Here is a 19,183-nt window from a genome sequence, read left to right on the forward strand (position 1 = left end):
GCAAATGTGTCAACTCATATGAGTTGAGACATTTGTTGAGGCATATGCCTAGGAATATTGTTACAAATCTTTCCTTTAAGAGCGACTCCTTAGGAGGTAAAACCATAATTCACCAAGCTGAAAGTTGCAACTAATACAGGCAATCTTTAAAGACGATTTTAAAATATTTTAAAAGAAGATAGAAAAAATATTTTACATAACTTTAGGTAATGGTATGGTATGCGCAATAACACCATCAGGCGGTTTTAATGGACAAAAACATCTTATACTTAAACATTGCTCCGATATCTTTTTAAATGGGTGTCTTTTAAAATTCGAAAAAGGGAGATTTCAAAACGATAACTTTCTTCACCATCACACACACAAATCATTTCTAATACGAACGAAATAAAGCTTCATCACATCGCAATCAAAACCCGCATATTCACACCACTAAGCTCACGTATTGATAACTTTGATGTAAATACTCTATTTAACGTTCATAGCTCGGTTATCCCGTGAGGTAATCCGTTAAGTCACGAACGCATGAGATGAACGGTTTGTGGATACGGTGTTACCGTTAACGGTTAACGTGTTAACATCAAAGCCATCGCCGATCCCATTACGTGTAATATTATTACGTGCATAGTAATTTTATATAGAGTAGTATAAAAAAATTAAAATCAGAAAAAATATGCATGGAAAATGCTTCTTCGCGGCCCTCGGCCCACATGTACCCTGCGACCCTTTCCTTGCGGCCCGCGGGTCTAGAACCACTCCTTGTGGCCCGCGGACCTTCGTACACCAAAATTTCTCGCCCGAGTTTCTAAAAAAATTAAAGACAATTTATTCTTGAACGCTTTTTCGTCAACCAATTTCATACACTATTTTGCGACCCCTCATGAATGGTATGTGGCCCGTGCTTTCAAAAAGGTTACTGAACGCTGACCTTCTCTCTACCTCTGAAAAAAGATTCATACCCAGCTGTGAGACAATGACCATGGCTGGACGAATTCTAGGCCAACACGCCACGGCAAACTTCTCTTTCAACACCACTTATCCGCTATATTTGTTCAATGATTTCTAGTGAATTACAATAGCACCATCCATAACGAAACCATTGTTCATTAAGAATTGATAGCTAGATAGATTTACTAGTAACTGCTATCGTTAATCTAATTGTCTGTCTATCGCTATTTCACCTAGAATTGCAACAATGCCTTCAATTATACAGTACACGCTAAAATAATCATCTAAGAGTTAAATGGTTATTTTTTGTATCGGCTTTTATCTAAGCACTAATACTTTTTGAAATTAATGTTAGATAAACTTGATGTTGCCAATTTTTTGTTTATAATTTGATCAGGACGAAATTAAAATTTGTACGTGTAATGTCATTGCGTTGTGCGATGCAAAAACTATATCTAATTCCAAAGGTAATTTATTTTGTGCCTTGATGTGGGGATCAAACTCCTTTTATAACAAGCTTCCTTCTAGCGCCTAGTAATTATTTATACAGAACTGTACATAAGTAGATTCAGTGTAATGGTAGCCTTTGTTACATTATGTACAGTGGTCTTAGTTTGTTTGAAATTCATGTCAATGATTTTTGATCCCTTTCAAAGAATAGCGTTATTGATATTTTACCACGCAACACATCATAACGCAGTAAGCTTAGAAAAGAGTGTGTATTTTTTTACAACATCGGAGTAGCGAATATGAGGAGACGACCTTGCAGACCACGTGATGTTCAGTGGTTACTGTTGCCTATGGACATCTACTACCAATTCCATATAGAACAGACCTAATATGATCACATAATATGCTTTGCCACTCCTAAGGACAGTCGTCTCATATGGAATCCAGCCGGCATCTAGAACATGACACGAAAACTTAAAACTACTATAATATGCTACTGGATGTGGCGCTGGAACCTCCCATGTCAAACCATACTGGGCTACTTTTCAATTATAGACAAAAATACATTATTTATAAATCTTATATATAAAATTCTCGTGTCACAATGTTCACCGTACTCCTCCGAAACGGCTTTACCGATTTTCACCAAATTTTATTTGCATATTCAGTAGGTCTGAGAATCAGCTACTATCTAATTTTCATACCCCTAAGTGATAAGGGTTGTTCACCCTTAACATTTTTTTATTTATATGGCAACACAACGTTTGCCGGATCAGCTAGTAAAATATAAGTTTCTTAACGTTACCCTTTTTGTGTAGTTACTTAACCTGTGTCAGTAAAAGTCATATATTCTTTTCTCAAAGCCATGGTACGAAACAGCCAATCAATAGACCTTTTAAACGAAATCACACCACTTAATCATAAACGATCACAAAAACTTTAAAGATTGATGGTGTTTAAATTGGTTTTTGTACACAAATAACATTTCATAAGTTCATGAAAGGTATCGAGACTGCTCAATTTGTTTAAGAGGAGCCGCGTACATCAATCAATGTTTTGCTTTTGATCCAAAGGAGACGTGTACAAAACAAATGTAATTTAAAATCAGCTTTAAATTGGGTTCTGTTTAGAATATGTGATACAAAAAATATATAGTTCAAGATTTTTGTTAGGAACTTGCCAATGTTATAATTAACAAGATATTCTTGTATTTCTTTGTTGGACTTCAGTTGGATCCCACTGCTGAATTTACTTGTGGGTTGTATTTATTGTTTGTTTAAAAATATAGGTAATTGTGCATAAAATTGGAGTAAACATTGTATCTAGGTAATAAGTAAGTGGCTGGTGGGTGGCATCGACACGAATGGAAAGTCGTACCACCGTCAATGAAATTAAGATTATTTCAATTACTATTATTAATTTTGACGCGCATTTTAATTTTTATCGCATGTAATATGAAAGTGTAGGTAAAATATAACTGCCAATTTCTTAACACGGTTTACACACCGGCGGACAAATTGTAACGATATATTTCCATCCAAGTTGCGATTGTAATCCGCCGAGGGAGCGCATGCTTCCGTAACCGAGGCGGCTAAATAATCGCACAAAACTGCGCCTTCATCTAAATATATATAACTCAAAGGTGACTGACTGACATAGTGATCTATCAACGCACAGCCCAAACCACTGGACGGATCGGGCTGAAATTTGGCATGCAGGTAGATTTTATGACGTAGGCATCCGCTAAGAAAGGATTTTGATCAATTCTACCCCCAAGGGGATGAAATAGGGGATGAAAATATTACTTCGTAACGCGGGCGAAGCCGCGGGCAAAAGCTCGTAACTTAAAACAAATCAGCCGTTCCGCAACCGCATGCAGTTGCGGCAGTAAACCGCTCCATGTGTTTTAGCCTTAAACTAAACCCTAAACATCGATTGATAACAATGTTAGATACACGTCCAAGATGATTAATGCATCAAACAGACGTTAATTAGTTAGTTGATTGAGCGCGCTTACTCTTGTTAGTGGCACAGTAATTACTAATTACACCTAGGAAATGCACGTGTAATCATTGTTCTATTGTTATACGATTAATTGGCCAGGAAAATCGTTTGCGCTTTGATTTTTGAGAGGTGATTGACATGATGATGTAGGTAATTAATGTACTGAAGCAGTTATTTGTGAAAGTAGAACTGTAGCGATAACAAAGGTTTAGCTTGTAATTAACAAATGTGAACAGTGATAGCCTAGTGGTTAATAAACTCAGCAGCATCGCTGTTTTTTCAAAGTTGTGTGCGTATTAGAAATTAATTATAACTTGCTTAAACGGTGAAATATAACATCGCGAGGAAACCTGCATACCTGACAAATCTTAAAAAAAGAATTCAAAGGTATGTGAAGTCTACCAATTCGCACTAGACCAGCGCGGTAGACTTTGGTCATTGGAATCCTTCTCTTTCTGATATTTTTTGAAAATTGACTTTTTGAAAATACGTGCGATTGAATAAAAGTTAGTCGTATTATAAGAATTAACAAATTGCTTTAAAACAAACTTAAAGGTATAACACTATACAATATTTCGTTTCACAGATTACCTAAGATGTTAATGAGACGCTAAAATCAATGTTGGAAAAGTCAAATTACAATTTTCGAGCGCTGTATTTATCGACTTGAATTTTTATTTAAGTTTATTTATTGAAGACACGATTTACGTGGAAGCTGGTTGTGCTATAAATATTTAATCAGTTACTAAGTAAGGATTACCTACAACACACTTTCTCGTTTCAAAGAATACCAAAGACCTTAATGAGACTATAAAAATCAATGTTTACAAACGTAACAAATGAATTGACTTTCTATTAAAATTTAAACAATTCAAAAGTTTACGTACTAAGTTTAAATGTCTATTTAGGGTTTGGGTATTAACGTATTTCTCATTGTATGTGCCAAACCTATATCCACTAAAATTTTCCTTGTGTGTATGTGTATGATGTAACCTGCGGTGTACATCACTATTTGTGTAACATAATCTACTACCAACAATACTACCCCCCTTTGAATATAAATGTGACATTGCTACACGACAGTCGAGTGACTCGTTTTTTTGCGTCATTCTTAGATCGGTAGTGGCGAGAGATGGACGTGTCCGAGCGCACGACTCACATATACCTACCTCAGTGGTCGAATCCCAAGACATAACGTCACCGATGTACCTGAAAAATCCTCGTTTAGGGCTCCATACCCAAAGTGTAAAAGCGAAACCCTATTTTGTTTTATTGAGTATTGACACAGGTTTACACAGTTTTTTTTTTACAGTAAATTCAGTAAAAATAAATATTAATATTCCAGGTTCGGCTACCCCTCTCCAATATACGTGAATGTGGTACGAGATCCAGTGGAGCGCGTGATATCCTGGTACTACTACGTGCGGGCGCCCTGGTACTACGTGGAGAGGAAGCGAGCCTTCCCCGACCTCCCCTTGCCGGATCCGGCATGGCTGAAAAAGGTAAGTTGTAGTTTTAATATAAAAATAACAAAAAACAGTATACAGTAACACAAAATAGTAAAGACCTATCTATAATGTCGAAAATTCAGTTTCTGACTTTTAAGAAAGCATTTCTGACTTCCCAGCCATAAATTCATTATCATTTGCTTAAACGGTAAAAAAGGTCATAAAGAATCCTATGTAAGTTTATATCAGTCAATGCCTACTAGTACACACACACCTACTTTAAAAAGTTCTCATGGATATGTAAAGTTACCCATTCACATTTGACTTCGCGGAGGACTATGTATTATATCTTACTTTGAAAGGATAGTTCAGCAAGAAATGACCAGTAACTAATAGGTTGTTGTAATGACGATGAGTGGCAGTAGAGCTACTTACCATCATATGAACTACATGCTCCTTTGCTTGCTCTATATTATAAAAAAAATATTGCTATGTTAATGAGTAGCTCATATAGACTGATTCCACGGTAATCGAAATACTATATTAAATGTAGAGACAAACACAAAGTAATCCCTATACTAAGTCGCTTGTGAAAATAAAATAAAATCACGATTTACACAAGTTGCATGGCAATAAAATTCCCTTAACTTCTATAAATCTCAATGCGATACGAGAATCTCTTAACGTGATCGAAGAGCACGATTCCTTTAATCTGATTACACGTTAATTAGGTACAGAAAATTGATTCTTAACGTTCAAGCAATGGTAGGTACTTATTCAGTTTGAAAAGTTAGTTCATCGAACTACGAAAAAATTAAAATTAGGTACATAGTTTAGTCAGTAGTTAGTTTAAACTGTAGATATATATGAATAAGATTTTCATACAAGCGAAATGTATTTTTGTAAAAAAATCTTGTATATGTGTTCTGATAGGTATTAATTTTTTTAGACTCTTCAGGAATGAATCTCAAACCGAAAGAATATGTTAAAACCATTTCGATTGCTCTTTTACATAACGCGGAGCAATTTCTAAGCATTAAATTATATTTCTTTCATTTCGTGTTGACATTAAAAGTCAACACGAAATGTTAACTACATATTTACTTACACATTACAATGTGAGAAGCGTTCATTACTCCTGTGTGTTCATTGCTGAGTCTACATCAGTCGGCCGGCATCAATTCGCTGACCAATTGCCAAGGAATTGATCACGTGCTTAATAGGGATGCAGATTTGTCCCGGAAAAGATCGATTTTAAATCGATTTTAATGCAAAATCTGAAGAAGTATCTATAAAGTATTAAAGACGTGAAGATTGCTTTCTCAAAAACTAATTATCGATTTATTTTATTTTGCTGGTCTGGTCTAAAAGTCGCCTGTCTTCCGTACTGTGTAGAAATTAGGCACATTTCGATAAACAACAATGTAAAAAATAGAGAAACCTTTTACATTTCTATAGTTTTATAAATGAAATAGTGACAAGTAAAATCTTATTGATTCAAAGAGTCGATGTTTTTGGTCCCAAAACTCGATTCTTAGATTAATCGATCTCAACCTTCTACGATGCTGATGTCAGTGAAAAGAAATAAAACTTTAAATACACGATGTTTTTTATGAACGCTCTATAATCCCCGCGGTTAGTTTGTTTTCGATGCCGACTAATCTGGGAAGTTATTTCGAAAAACAACCAGCTTAACTTGCGTTACTAAATTGATTCTATATGTTTGTAGAACAGGGTTCAGTGGAAACAAACTTCCGAATACCTACATTTTTAAGATTTATTTTAGATATTTACTTTTATTTAGAAATACAAAGACTTACATGTACCGTGTTATAAAAATTAATTAAAATATAAATGTAGTATGTACATAATATTTGTCATTCGTTAATAACTACCAACAACAACTTTGTTAAATATTTCGTGACATCATGTGCCATGATACGAGGCTTGTCACGTGACTCTGTTTAACGTAGTAAAATAAGTGTTTCACTTATAAACAAAGCTTATTTAAAAAAAATAACAATGTGAGGGTTTTACGATATACATACGCGAATAATAAAACACTTTCCCAAAAACTGACTAATGGAACATGTGAAGTTGATTTAAATATTTTTTTATCAAACCATACGTTTTTACCATCAACATATTTAATTCTCTTTAGCGTTCCGTACCAAAAAGGTAAAAAATGCTCTATCTCTGGATCCGTAATAGTATTGTAGTTACGATACGGAACCTCTTAATCAAAAGTGCTCTTTGCTTAATAGTTTTTGTCACAAGTAATTTCCATTATGTTCTCACACCTGACTAGTCAAACAAGATGAGTACACGACCAAACTATACATGTTTATAATGACTGCTAATGGGTTTGACGAAAGTTTTTACTCACGACATAGCTTAGGTATAGCATTTTTTGTTGAAAATTAAATGTTTACATAAAAAAAACGGTACGAATTTCTGGGAAGAACACCGATAAATTATCTTTATTGATTGTGAATTTTCTGCATACGATAAAAAATCTAACGTGTAAAGAATAATTATAATCAGACTAGTTTTCTAGTAAAGTATTTCCTTACTCAGTAACTTACTAACACTAGTAACTTACTAGTAGCTTACTTAGATAGGAACAGATCACAGATCAGAACATCGTCACTTTATGTTGCACAGAGCAAATATTCTTAATTCTAATAACGAGCTTATTTTGTTTTTGTTAATGATAAATATCGCAAAACTTCTGTAAAATGTGTTACATTGAACAACCAAGTTGTCAGCAGCTGCAGCTCACCTAACGATTCGCACTCTATGATAGATAATTATTACTCTCAGGCGCTTAATCGAGCGTCACTAACTAGACTGTACGTGGACATAGACCGTTGAAATGTTGCAGCAATAGATTCCGTTTTCATAAATAAGCTTTCAAATACACATTATCTAGATTCAAGATCTAGATTCGACCGTGCCATGTGAAACGCACGTAATTCTGACAATTCGAAATTATACGCTGTCACCATTCATGAGATTTTAACTGTTAACTCAGCAGTTGATCACGATTCACGGATCGGATATGAAAAAATCAATAATCACGACCCGATCATTGAGAGAGATCTAAGCGAATTCGCTTTGAAATGAGGACGATTCGGTAAACGGTGATCAAAGATTTCTATTGTACAGCTAATTGCCAGACGTCGATTGGATATTTTAGCGATACGGCATACGTACCTATCAAAAATATCATCGGCAAAATTTTTTTCGTCATCATCGTTGTCAATCCATTACTGTTTGCTGGACTCTATTCTTTTCTTAGAGTGAGAGGTATAAGGCCATAGTCCACCGCGTTGATCCAGTGTGGTTTAGTAGAACTAATAGTTTTATAATATAAAAATTTGCTCTTTCTATATAACAAATATTCTTCATGCAAATAAAGAGTAAGCTTATTTTGCTTTCTAAACAGACCATCAGTCAGTTTCTGCAGTCCATCTAAAATAAGTGGCAATTGTAACCCATAGACCCATAACCATAACCGAGTAAATATTGGATTGCTATCTGAGCTCGACCTCGAGTCTCTCACGTGTTTCTGCCCTTGAGGACAAATAGAACGCCCTTACCACACTCTTAAAACCAGAACACAGCAGCGATGAACAGCTGTTATTAGGCAGATATAGGTGCTAGTAGCGGTGACGCTTCCAAATTCTAACCCAAAAAGGGTTCTGCCACCATCAATAGTTTGCTATTCAGTGTACGTATCAGATGATTTATCAGTATTCCTATAGCTCCACTTTCAAAATGACTTCCAGAAAATTAACGGTGTCGCGCCTACCAGTAAACGTGAAAGTTCGAACATTAAATATATTTAACATACGAGTACTTGATGAACATGAGTAGTTATAGCGACGCATAAGAAATAGTGTTTTTTTTTATTTAACTGTCGGTCTATCTTTAATTAGAAAAAAATGGATAGGTAGTCTCACGTAAAGCTTATTACATACAGGCTTTATTTTACCTTTTCGGACCTAAAGAATGGACAAATATTAGATAAAGAATAATTTTGATTTTTGATACATAATATATCCTGATTCCTGTTATACATGAACTCTGTAATATTCATTAAAATATTCCTTTATTTAAATTTAAGTGCACTCCATTCGAAGCAAAGCAAGAGGACGTTCCTAGTCTTAATATAATGTAACAGGTTCTACTTAATCATTTTCTTATAAAACGCCATCCTTTCCGCGTACCCTTCCTTGTTACTGACGCATAAATTATTGCCTTTAATTGAACAAAAACCACATTATACATCCACGAGGTTCTTTTTTCGTTCATTTTCTCGTATAAATTCATAATAACGCATAAATCATTGGCAAGAACGAGAGAGCTGACTATAATTCGATAAAGACCCGACGCTCTAATTTGTTTTGTAAGTTCAATTTCTTTTACTTTAGTTTAGAGTAACATTAAGCTGCGTACACATTAGCGAACTAAAATCGTTAAAGGGATTGTTACCGAACACTATATTGTGCATTGTCTGCTGGGCAAGGGTCTCCTCTCAGAATGAACAGGATTAGGCCATATTCCACCGCACTGGCTAAGTGCGTATTGGACTTTACATATCTATGAGATTTTTTTTTAAAGATCTTTGAAGTATGCCGGTTGCCTCACGATATTTTCTTTCACCATTATAGCAAGTGATAATTAGTTTCTAATACTCACATAACTTTGCAAAATCAGAGGTACTTGTCGGAGATTCTAAACTTCGGACCCGTCGAGAGGCCGAGTTTCAAGCACTAGGCTAGCACTGCTTTAAGTCATTATAACGCATTGCCAACTTGCCCGGGAAGGACGGCGGTATGTGTGTCGCATACCGTCGTGTACATCGGACGGTGTGGTGATTCAATCTCACTTGGGCGGAGCCCGACAGGGCAGTGCGCTGAGAGGACTCCGGTTGCGTTCCTTTGGAGATCCCGGTCCGCTACGCAGCGCTGAGGACGGCCACCGGGGGGTTTTTAGTGCGGTAAAAATTCCACATAACCCCGTGTTCTTCCCACGGCACCGGGTACCTTTTGAAGGTTTCCCCCTTGAGAAGAAAAAAAAAGGTCATTATAACGCAAACTTATATTGTAACTCTAAATGTTGCAAGTTACTGTTACCAAAATATCACATTACGTACGTAGCTTCCGAGCCTATCTCATATTAAAATCTCGTCTCCAAACTGTACCCTTACGATGAGTTTTTACCTTTTGACAACTATGACTGTTTTGGTATTTGTTTACGTATTGGCCCATACAATTTCCAAGTTCTGACACAATCCGCTAGGGACGCTGGTTGGAAATAGTATGGTAAACAAATACCAAAACAGTCATATTTGTCAAAACCTAAAAACTCATGGTAAGCTTACTAGACGTCGCGAGCATCATCTTTTCATGTTACTTTACAGCACGTTACTATATCAACGTTGTTACAGTTACAACTCCTTAGTGAGTACCTGGCCTTACATCGTGACTAGTGTAGAAAATACCTTATTTCAAACAAGACTTAACCACGTATCAACAGTGTAAAACCTAACATAAAAGTATTATACAGTATCAACAATGCATTCGAGTTCCTTAGCAACCAATTTGAGCCTAGGGGCGGTTGTAATGGTAGGTCCGTTTTATACCTGCTTTATAATGATTTTCGAATTGGCGTAAAACTACCAAGGGGCATCTGAAACTCACGATGTATAATGAAACCAAACATACTATTACGATGAATGTTTTATTATTAATTATTATTATAAAGTAATTGATACTTTACTAAAACTAATAGAAGAAAGAGAAAAGCTGCAATATTAACAGACACTCCCGAAAAAAACACTTTAGAAGAACAGCAAAATAAAACCACAAAAAAGTTAAGAAGCCAAAGAAGAAAATGGATAGGAAAAAGAAGAAGGGTGTCTGTAAAAAAATACTCCAGTCAAGTGAGGAACGTGATGATGATGATTATTCCTGTCTGATTTGTTGCGAAGGCTATGCTGAAAGTTTACCAGGAGAAAATTGGATCCAATGTCAAGCTTGCAGGGAATAAGCACATTCAAAATGTATTCCAGGTGCTGGTCTTACGTTCGTTTGTGTCAATTGCAACAGTGACATCGACGATTAAGTTAAGAACTTGATAAAATATATTTTATATCACGGCGTGCGTAAATTGACGTTTTACGCACGCTTCGCGTGCGCAAAACCCCCATTTCCGACCCCGTAATATAAAATTTTATACAACACGCGGACGAAAAATGTTTTTCTGACTCGTGTGATTGCAGTCCTCGCCTGCGGCTCGGCCTGCAAACTCACACTTGTCAGAAAAAAATTTTTCGTCCTCGTATCGTAATGTACTATTATCAGACATTCAAGTCTGATTTGAAAGAAATAGACTGATTTTAATCCTGAGTTTCTCTTAAGATACGTTAATGTTTTGTTGATTCTAATTTTGGTTATTGTTCTAATAAAATAACTTTTAAGTGTTGTTGTTCTGTAACTAAAAGACGATAAATAAAGAGCTGATTGTCAAACACATATTTTAGTTGATCCCTAGTCAACATTGAACATGATATTCTTAACGTAATTCGTGCTCAACTTGCCCCATACCCTTGCTCAACTTACCCCACCAATGGGGTACATTGAGCATAATTGCCTTCCTGCATGTAAATAGCTGCAGCTCTTAAATTCGCTTTCTTACAAAAAAATACTATGGACACTTTTGCTGAGGGATAAATTACGAATCCATCAAGCCGCTTAACAACTCATTGAGACTTATCATCGAGGAGCTATATCAGTTCAAGTAAAAAATTGCTCAACTAGCCCCGCCCTACCCTATAGTACCTTACTCAGTAAGTTACTAGTAGCTTACTTAGATAGGAACAGATCACAGATCAGAACATCGTCACTTTATGTTGCACAGAACAAATATTCTTAATTCTAATAACGAGCTTATTTTGTTTTTGTTAATGATAAATATCGCAAATCTTCTGTAAAATGTATTACATTTAACGACTCGTAAGCAGCTGCAGCTCACCTACCGAATCGCACTCTATGATAGATAATTATTACTCTCAGGCGCTTAATCGAGCGTCACTAACTAGACTGTACGTGTACATAGACCGTTCAAATGTTGTAGCAATAGATTCCGTTTTCATAAATAGTATGTTTGGTTTGTATTGAATCAACCGGTGCCTATTTTTATTTAATGGCAGTAGTGTTTACTCTGCTGTCTTCGAATTTCGAGTCAACTTGTTGGTTTAATCGAACTCCAGGTGGTAGAACCCTTTGTGGTTCGACTCCGGCGGCACCACCGCCACACCTATTTCTACCTAATAACAGCAGTGTTAGGCGCTGCTGTGTTCCGGTTTGAAGGGTGCGGTAAGGGAGACAGACTTTTCCGAGGCGTTCCAGCTTGGTCCTCAGGGGTAGCAGCGCATCTGTGACTGACCTCAGATAGGAATATCTAATCCTATCTGAGGTTGATTACAGATGTCCATGGGCTGCAGTAGCCACTTACCATCAGGTGGACTGCATGCTCGTCTGCTACTCCTATAATCATAAAAAAAAAATAAAAAAAAAATAAAAAAAAAAAAAACTCCAAATGTTCGTTCATGTAGATATTTACTTAATATTTGAATAATTCCAAATTCCAATTACCACCTACATGAATGTTGTTGCAAACCGTTTTATGTCCCTGTGCTGGGCAAGGGTCTGTCTTCAGAACCTGGAGTGCACTGGAGGGTGGAAGGGTCAGTGGCCAACCCCTGTCAAATGTTCATAAACCGTACGTAACGCCTCCGACGTAGTTTGACGTTTTCCAGTAATAATGTCCGGAACTGCGAGCTTAACGTGATGTTAAGCACGGACACATGTATCACCTGTTTACCACTAGCGGTCACCCATCCAACTTATGCCCGCACTCGATGTTGCTTAACTTTGTAAATCGATTGAGATAAACACATGATAAATGTACTCATAATTATTTTAAAACATATCCTTGCACATAATATTATTTACACGCGCTCCGAAGTTTTCGATTAGTTTGCGAAGGCGTGGTTTAGTTGTAGTTAGCTTAATTAGTTATCTAGCTGAACTAATCATTGTTCCGACCGAGTCTAGCCAAGTAGTTCCAATTTTGCAAACGGTATCTGCAAAAAACGTAGGGAGTGACCGGCGATACACGTAGTTATTATGGGTAAGCCTCCAGCTACGTTGAATGAACAACAAGCTATGGGATTCACCTCACTTAACGTACAAATCCGGGCAGGCCAATCGTTACACCAGCACCGATATATTGGATTACTGACTTTATTATATTATACAATGCCTATATTATACAATGTTTAAAAAAAGAATTTAGTTACAACCTTGATTTTTAAATCGTTAACAGACATCTTAATTTTATTTAAAAATATCTATGTCGATCAATAGAGGCCTTGGCAAAATGTAAACATGAAAACGACTAATAATATTGCGACTACCTAACCATATTTTTTCCCCATATAAAGCCCACACATACACGCATCAATTAGTAATCGATTATCGTTCTGCTTGATATAATTATTTTTGAGGCAAAGATATACATATATTATTTTCAGAATTTAAATTCATAAATTAATTAAATTAAAGTTGTTTTGTTAAGTCTATTTGATCTTATTTTAACCCTATTTTACTCATAGGCTAAGTGACGATGCGGTAGTAATAAATGGGTGTAGCCTCTTATTATGACAATTGATACTATCGATGATTGCAACGGTGTGCAGATTTTTCCTTGTCAATTACTCGATTCATTGTTAACAGATTATATTTACAAGCGTTACAGTTACACAGTAGGACAATGCCGTAGCAAGGAGCAAAAACTAAATTAGTTTCGGCGTCATAAAAAAGATAACGTTTTAATTAGTGTTATAACAGTATACACACGTGCAGGACCATAATTAGATAGCTATTACGGCAAATTGTGTTTTTATTGTAATTAGAATGTATGGAACAGGTATCCGTTATGGTAATCGGGTAATTGTTTTTATAACCTGTTATTAAAATGGTTTGGGAGATATATTTGTGCGATATGTTTCAACTAAATCCTCAGGGGTAGGGGACGGCTGCCCCATTTGGCTTTTCAAACCAGAACACAGCAACAACAACACTGCTGTTATAGGAACGTTCAAGTGCTCTCATCTCTCTTCTCTTAAAAATATTACAACTACATTTCACCTATGAAAACTGTGCTTGATTTCCTAAGGGTCCGTGGACTGAAACAAGCTGGGAAACGCTGCTCTAGCATATTCTACCAATGCGCGTTTTTAAAACTAAAAAAAATACGTACCTACAATTCCTTTTTTGAAGTCAGTAAAACACAACTTTGCAACAACAGTTGCGAGGGTGAATGAAAAACGCTCCGTAAGTTTTAAGCCTAATTTACTAATATACAACATACTTTCATATTCCTTCCAGGACTTCGAGACGTGTGTGCTGAGTGGTGACCGCGAGTGCCGCTACATTGAAGGCGAGACGCACGAGGGTATCGGTGACCATCGCCGGCAGACGCTCTTCTTCTGCGGTCATGAGCCAGAATGCACGTGAGTTTGTTTAAAGATTTATAGCTATTATTCTGTAATTACCCCTTAGGGGTTGAATTTTTAAAAACACTTTTGTAGTGCTCATGTATTTTATAATATAAGGAACTTTTTTGAAGTCCTATTAATTTTAAATGTACGTTGTCAGTCAGCGCATGTTGGAGTATGAGAGTATAGTAGAGGTGTGTTAGAGGCTATGTAGAGATATAGTATAACGATTTACTAATATGTATGAATATTTTCATTGTAAAACTCAGTGCAAATGACTCATCTACGAGACCAACAAAGATGACTTCTCTACTATTGATAGTCAGTAAATAGATTCGAAGTGTACTTTGAAGGGTAGTGACCTTTTAATATTAACATACATCTGCTAGGTTGAACAGACTTTCCTTTGATGATACACATTAAATAATACACATTTAGAAAGAAAAAAATAAAGAAAAAAATATTCGGATAATTGCAACAAAAATGAAAGGAACAAAATATTAAAAATAACATAAAACAAAAAATAAAACAACAACAAAAGGACAATAAATGTTATTTTATCGATTTTCTTTCACATTACAGGCCATTCAATACGTTAGACGCGTTACAGCGCGCCAAGCGCGTAGTGGAGCAGCAGTACGCGGTGGTGGGCGTGCTCGAAGACATGAACAATACGCTGCTCGCCTTTGAGCGATACGTGCCGCGCTTCTTCCAGGGAGCCTTGCGCTTGTACTGGGGTGAGTAACACTATATCAGGATAGTAGTGCCATTGTGGTTCGAGGTGGTGCATCTACAAGCACATCTTATAGTATAAGTTATGGTTCAAATTTGGTGCGCTTTATAATGTTCAACACGGTTGTAGGGTAACGTTACATCTTTTATAAGCAATGTTATAGTTCAAAGGACCAACAAGATGGTAGGGCCAGTATGTTTCGTCTGGGGAAGTATCGCCGCCACACCCTTTTCTCACGAGACGCAATTCTACGTTTTGATACTGTTTTATACACAATTTATGGTATATAGTTTATTATAAAAGAAGATCGAAACTGCAGAGTATATAAAACCATATAAACGCCTGCTATTTTTCAACTGCAAAGTCACAAATCTATATATATAAAAGAAAGTCGTGTTAGTTACTCCACTTATAACTCAAGAACGGCTGAACCGATTTGGCTGAAAATTGGTGGAGAGGTAGCTTAGAACCAGGAGACGGACATAGGATACTTTTTATCCCGTTCGACCGCGTTTCCTTGAAGTCATTTTATAACTCAAGAACGGTTGAACCGATTTAGCTGAAAATTGGTAAAGAGGTAGATTAGAACCAGGAAACGGACATAGGATACTTTTTATCCCGTTCGACCGCGTTTCCGTGAAGTCATTTTATAACTCAAGAACGGCTGAACCAATTTGACTGAAAATTAATCGAGAGGTAGCTTAGAAGCAGGAAAAGGACATAGGATACTTTTTATCCCGTTCGACCGCGTTTTCGTGAAGCATTTTATAACTCAACAACGGCTGAACCAATTTGATTGAAAATTGGTGGAGAGGTAGCTTAGAACCAGGAGACGGACATAGGATACTTTTTATCCTGTTCGACCGCGTTTCCGTGAATAAATAAGAGTTGTAAGTTTGTATTAAAGTCCCCCAGTTTTGATGCAAATCTATATGAAAATTGGTATTTGATAGGATTTCGATAGAAAGTAATTAAATATCTATTTTACGATATTTGCAAAATCAACCCTTAAGTTGGTTAAGTAGGGGTTGGAATTTTATATTAAAATCCGTTAATTTGGAAGCAAAAACTGTAAAAATTTGCATTTGGCTTTAGAAGACACTTCGTTTAGAAATCGGCAGATTTTGAAGCAAAGTCTATGAAAATTGGAATTTAGCTTTTTGATTCAAAATAATAGAACACATTTTTCACCGTTTTTGGAAAATCAACCTTTAGGTCATTTAATCGGGTATGGAACTTTAATTTAATATCCGTTAATTTGGAGCACTAAGAAAATTATCATAAGACATAATGAAGCATCTGAGTCACTGTTTGTTTTTTTAGATCAACCCTTAAGACTGTTATAAATCGCCTTTCTATTTACACACCTGTTTCAGCATTTTTAGCTATTCAACAACCCGATTAGAGTACTATAAGTAAATAAACTTTCTTTAAAAAAAACCGTGATTGAAGTTATAGGTACTTCTTTTCGCGTGTTTGTAAAAAAAATAACAAAAAATACAACCGACTTCTATGTCACTACAAAGTAAAAAATAATTCGAACGAAATATATTGAGCGCCGACTTCAGAAATATGTACTAAACCAACATTTATTTGAATTATTTTTTACTATGTAGTGACATAGAAGTCGGTTGTATTTTTTGTTAAAATTTTTTTTACCCTTTTTAGTGATGACATAATAACATTTATATTAATACAATATAAAATTGTATAAACGTGATCATGAATTAAGGTACGGTCTGAATTTACATTGATTGGAACCGCCCGCACGCAGGGCGCTGCCGCGCCCTGCCCGCTTAGTTTTATATTGTCTTATGTGTTCCAACCTAACCTAACTAAATATTTTTTTTTTATAATGTAAGAGTAGCAGACGAGCTTGCAGTCCACCTGATGGTAAGTGGCTACTGCCGCCCATGGACATCTGTAATCAACCCCAGATAAGATAAGATATTCCTACCTGAGGTCGGCCACAGATGCGCCGCTACCCCTGAGGACTAAGCTGGAACGCCTCGGAATAGTCTGTCTCCCTTACCACACCCTTCAAACCGGAACACAGCAGCTCCTAAAACAGCTGTTATTAGGTAGAAATGGGTGTGGCGGTGGTGCCGCCGGAGTCGAACCACAAAGGGTTCTACCACCTTCTGGTCAATGATTTGCAATTTCATATCAATAGTCAATGATGATCAATAATCAATTTCATTTGCAATAGTCAATGATTTGCAATTTCATTAGAACCTCCTACACCAAATATCTTCAAACACGACTCAATTATTCCCATCGGTTGAGGAGTTACATATTTTGTCTCCGAGCCACATTATCAGACCCTTAAATAGTCAATGATGAACTGACTTTGCAATTTCGTTAGAACTTACACCAAATATCTTCAAACACAATTCAAATATCCCCATCGGTTGAGGAGTTACATATTTTGTCTCCGAGCCACATTATCAGACCCTTAAATAGTCAATGATGCACTGACTTTGTAATTTCATTAGAACCTACAATAAAAAATAACACAATAAAAAAATTATTATTAAAATCGGTTCACTAACGGCGGAGTAATTCGTGTACATACATAAAAAAAAGATACCGGCCGAATTGATAACCACCTCCTTTTTGAAGTCGGTAAAAAAATAACAGAGTGCAGAGAGGTAGAGTGAATTTTATTTAATTGTATTTTTTATTTTCCTGTTCTCCTGTGGCCATTTCCTAATATTTACCAGTAGTTTATGGACATAATACATAAATTACACGAGTGAAACCACGAGGTACAGATAGTCACTCATAATTAGGTGGTACGAAGTTCACCGGGTCATCTAGTATGCTATAAACTCCCAAAAGGCAGATGCGCAAGGAAGCAATAATTTTGTAATTTCAGTTAGGTTTCTCGTGTAGGCATTTTATAAGTCATACTGTTCATAAAAATTGTGCAATGGTGTGATTTTTAAACAGAGTTCATAACCTCAATGTTGTCGAGGTAAATACTAAAGTCGTATATAAGGGAAAATAATAACAACTATTAAACCGAAAATATATGTGTGTGAAAATTCCTATAAAATATATTGTTCATTGTTTACAGAAGAGCTAAACTCGTACAACCACATAAACCGCAACGCGTTCAAGCCGCCGGTGACGGAGGCAGTGAAGCAGATCGTGCGCGCGAACTTCACGCGCGAGATCGAGTTCTACGAGTTCTGTAAGCAGCGCCTGCACATGCAGTTGCGCGCGCTGCGGGACCCCGCCATCGCAGCGCCCCCCAGCGGCTACCGGAAACAAACGCAACACTACCTTAACAGATTATAGGAGTAGAAGCAAATATTATTTTATAACAAGTATAATCCGCGCCAAACTGCTAGTCCGCTCTGAATTTAGAAAGGAGTCGCGTCGCAACAGCAAATTTTAGATTTTAGCGAGACCAGCGCGGGACCTCTCCGGCACCAGTCCGCTGGCCGCTCTCGCCCACGGGTACATAGCTGCGTTAGTGTGCCCTTACTGTTGTTACGGACTATAATATAGAACACAACTACAAGCATATTATGCTTGTAGTTGTGTTCGAACTTCGACCTCATTGGCTCTCAGACTACTCCTGCGCGCAACAATTTCAGAGCGGACTAGCAACTTGGCGCAGACTATACCTACATATTAATATTACAATAAATATGTACACTGTACAGTAAGGCGCCGCACTCACTCGGCTCCTTAGGGGTTACATCTGGTACAGGCGCAACATAACGTTAACGGAATAATCCGTTAATAAATAATCCGAAATAGAAATAAATACAATTTTAATATGAGAAATATGGACAGTGAGGTCCCGTGCTCTCTTGGACCCTTAGGGGTTCTGTAACAGGCGCAGCACTACCTTAATAGATTATAGAAATAGAAGCAAATAAATTTCGATACCAATCTACAGTGGGTCGGTATTATTGTAGGTAGTCGAGAAGACATAGTTGTCAAAAATATGACCATAAAAATATATACTTTTATTATCGGTTGTAACAAAAAGCAATCATTATTATGAGAGCCAGT

The 19,183-nt window shown here is 36.5% G+C and overlaps 1 protein-coding gene across 4 annotated transcripts in view; it reads left to right on the forward strand.

Annotated features, from left to right (window-relative positions):
• Positions 1 to 18,893, forward strand: part of pip (heparan sulfate 2-O-sulfotransferase pipe) — a 140,179-nt gene extending 121,286 nt beyond the window's left edge. For all 4 annotated transcript variants that reach the window (XM_073091644.1, XM_073091643.1, XM_073091645.1 and 1 more), the window contains 4 exons: positions 4,748 to 4,904; positions 14,312 to 14,436; positions 15,004 to 15,158; positions 18,234 to 18,893. In XM_073091644.1, coding sequence (XP_072947745.1) covers positions 4,748 to 4,904; positions 14,312 to 14,436; positions 15,004 to 15,158; positions 18,234 to 18,457 — 661 coding nt within the window. In that variant the 3' untranslated portion in view covers positions 18,458 to 18,893. The remainder of the gene's footprint in view (positions 1 to 4,747; positions 4,905 to 14,311; positions 14,437 to 15,003; positions 15,159 to 18,233) is intronic.
• Positions 18,894 to 19,183: the final 290 nt, after the last annotated feature.

This window comes from Epargyreus clarus, unplaced genomic scaffold (assembly GCF_041222505.1).
Source record: "Epargyreus clarus isolate Ecla_fem2 unplaced genomic scaffold, WU_Ecla_fem_2.2 ptg000034l, whole genome shotgun sequence".
Taxonomy (NCBI): Eukaryota; Metazoa; Arthropoda; class Insecta; order Lepidoptera; family Hesperiidae; genus Epargyreus; species Epargyreus clarus.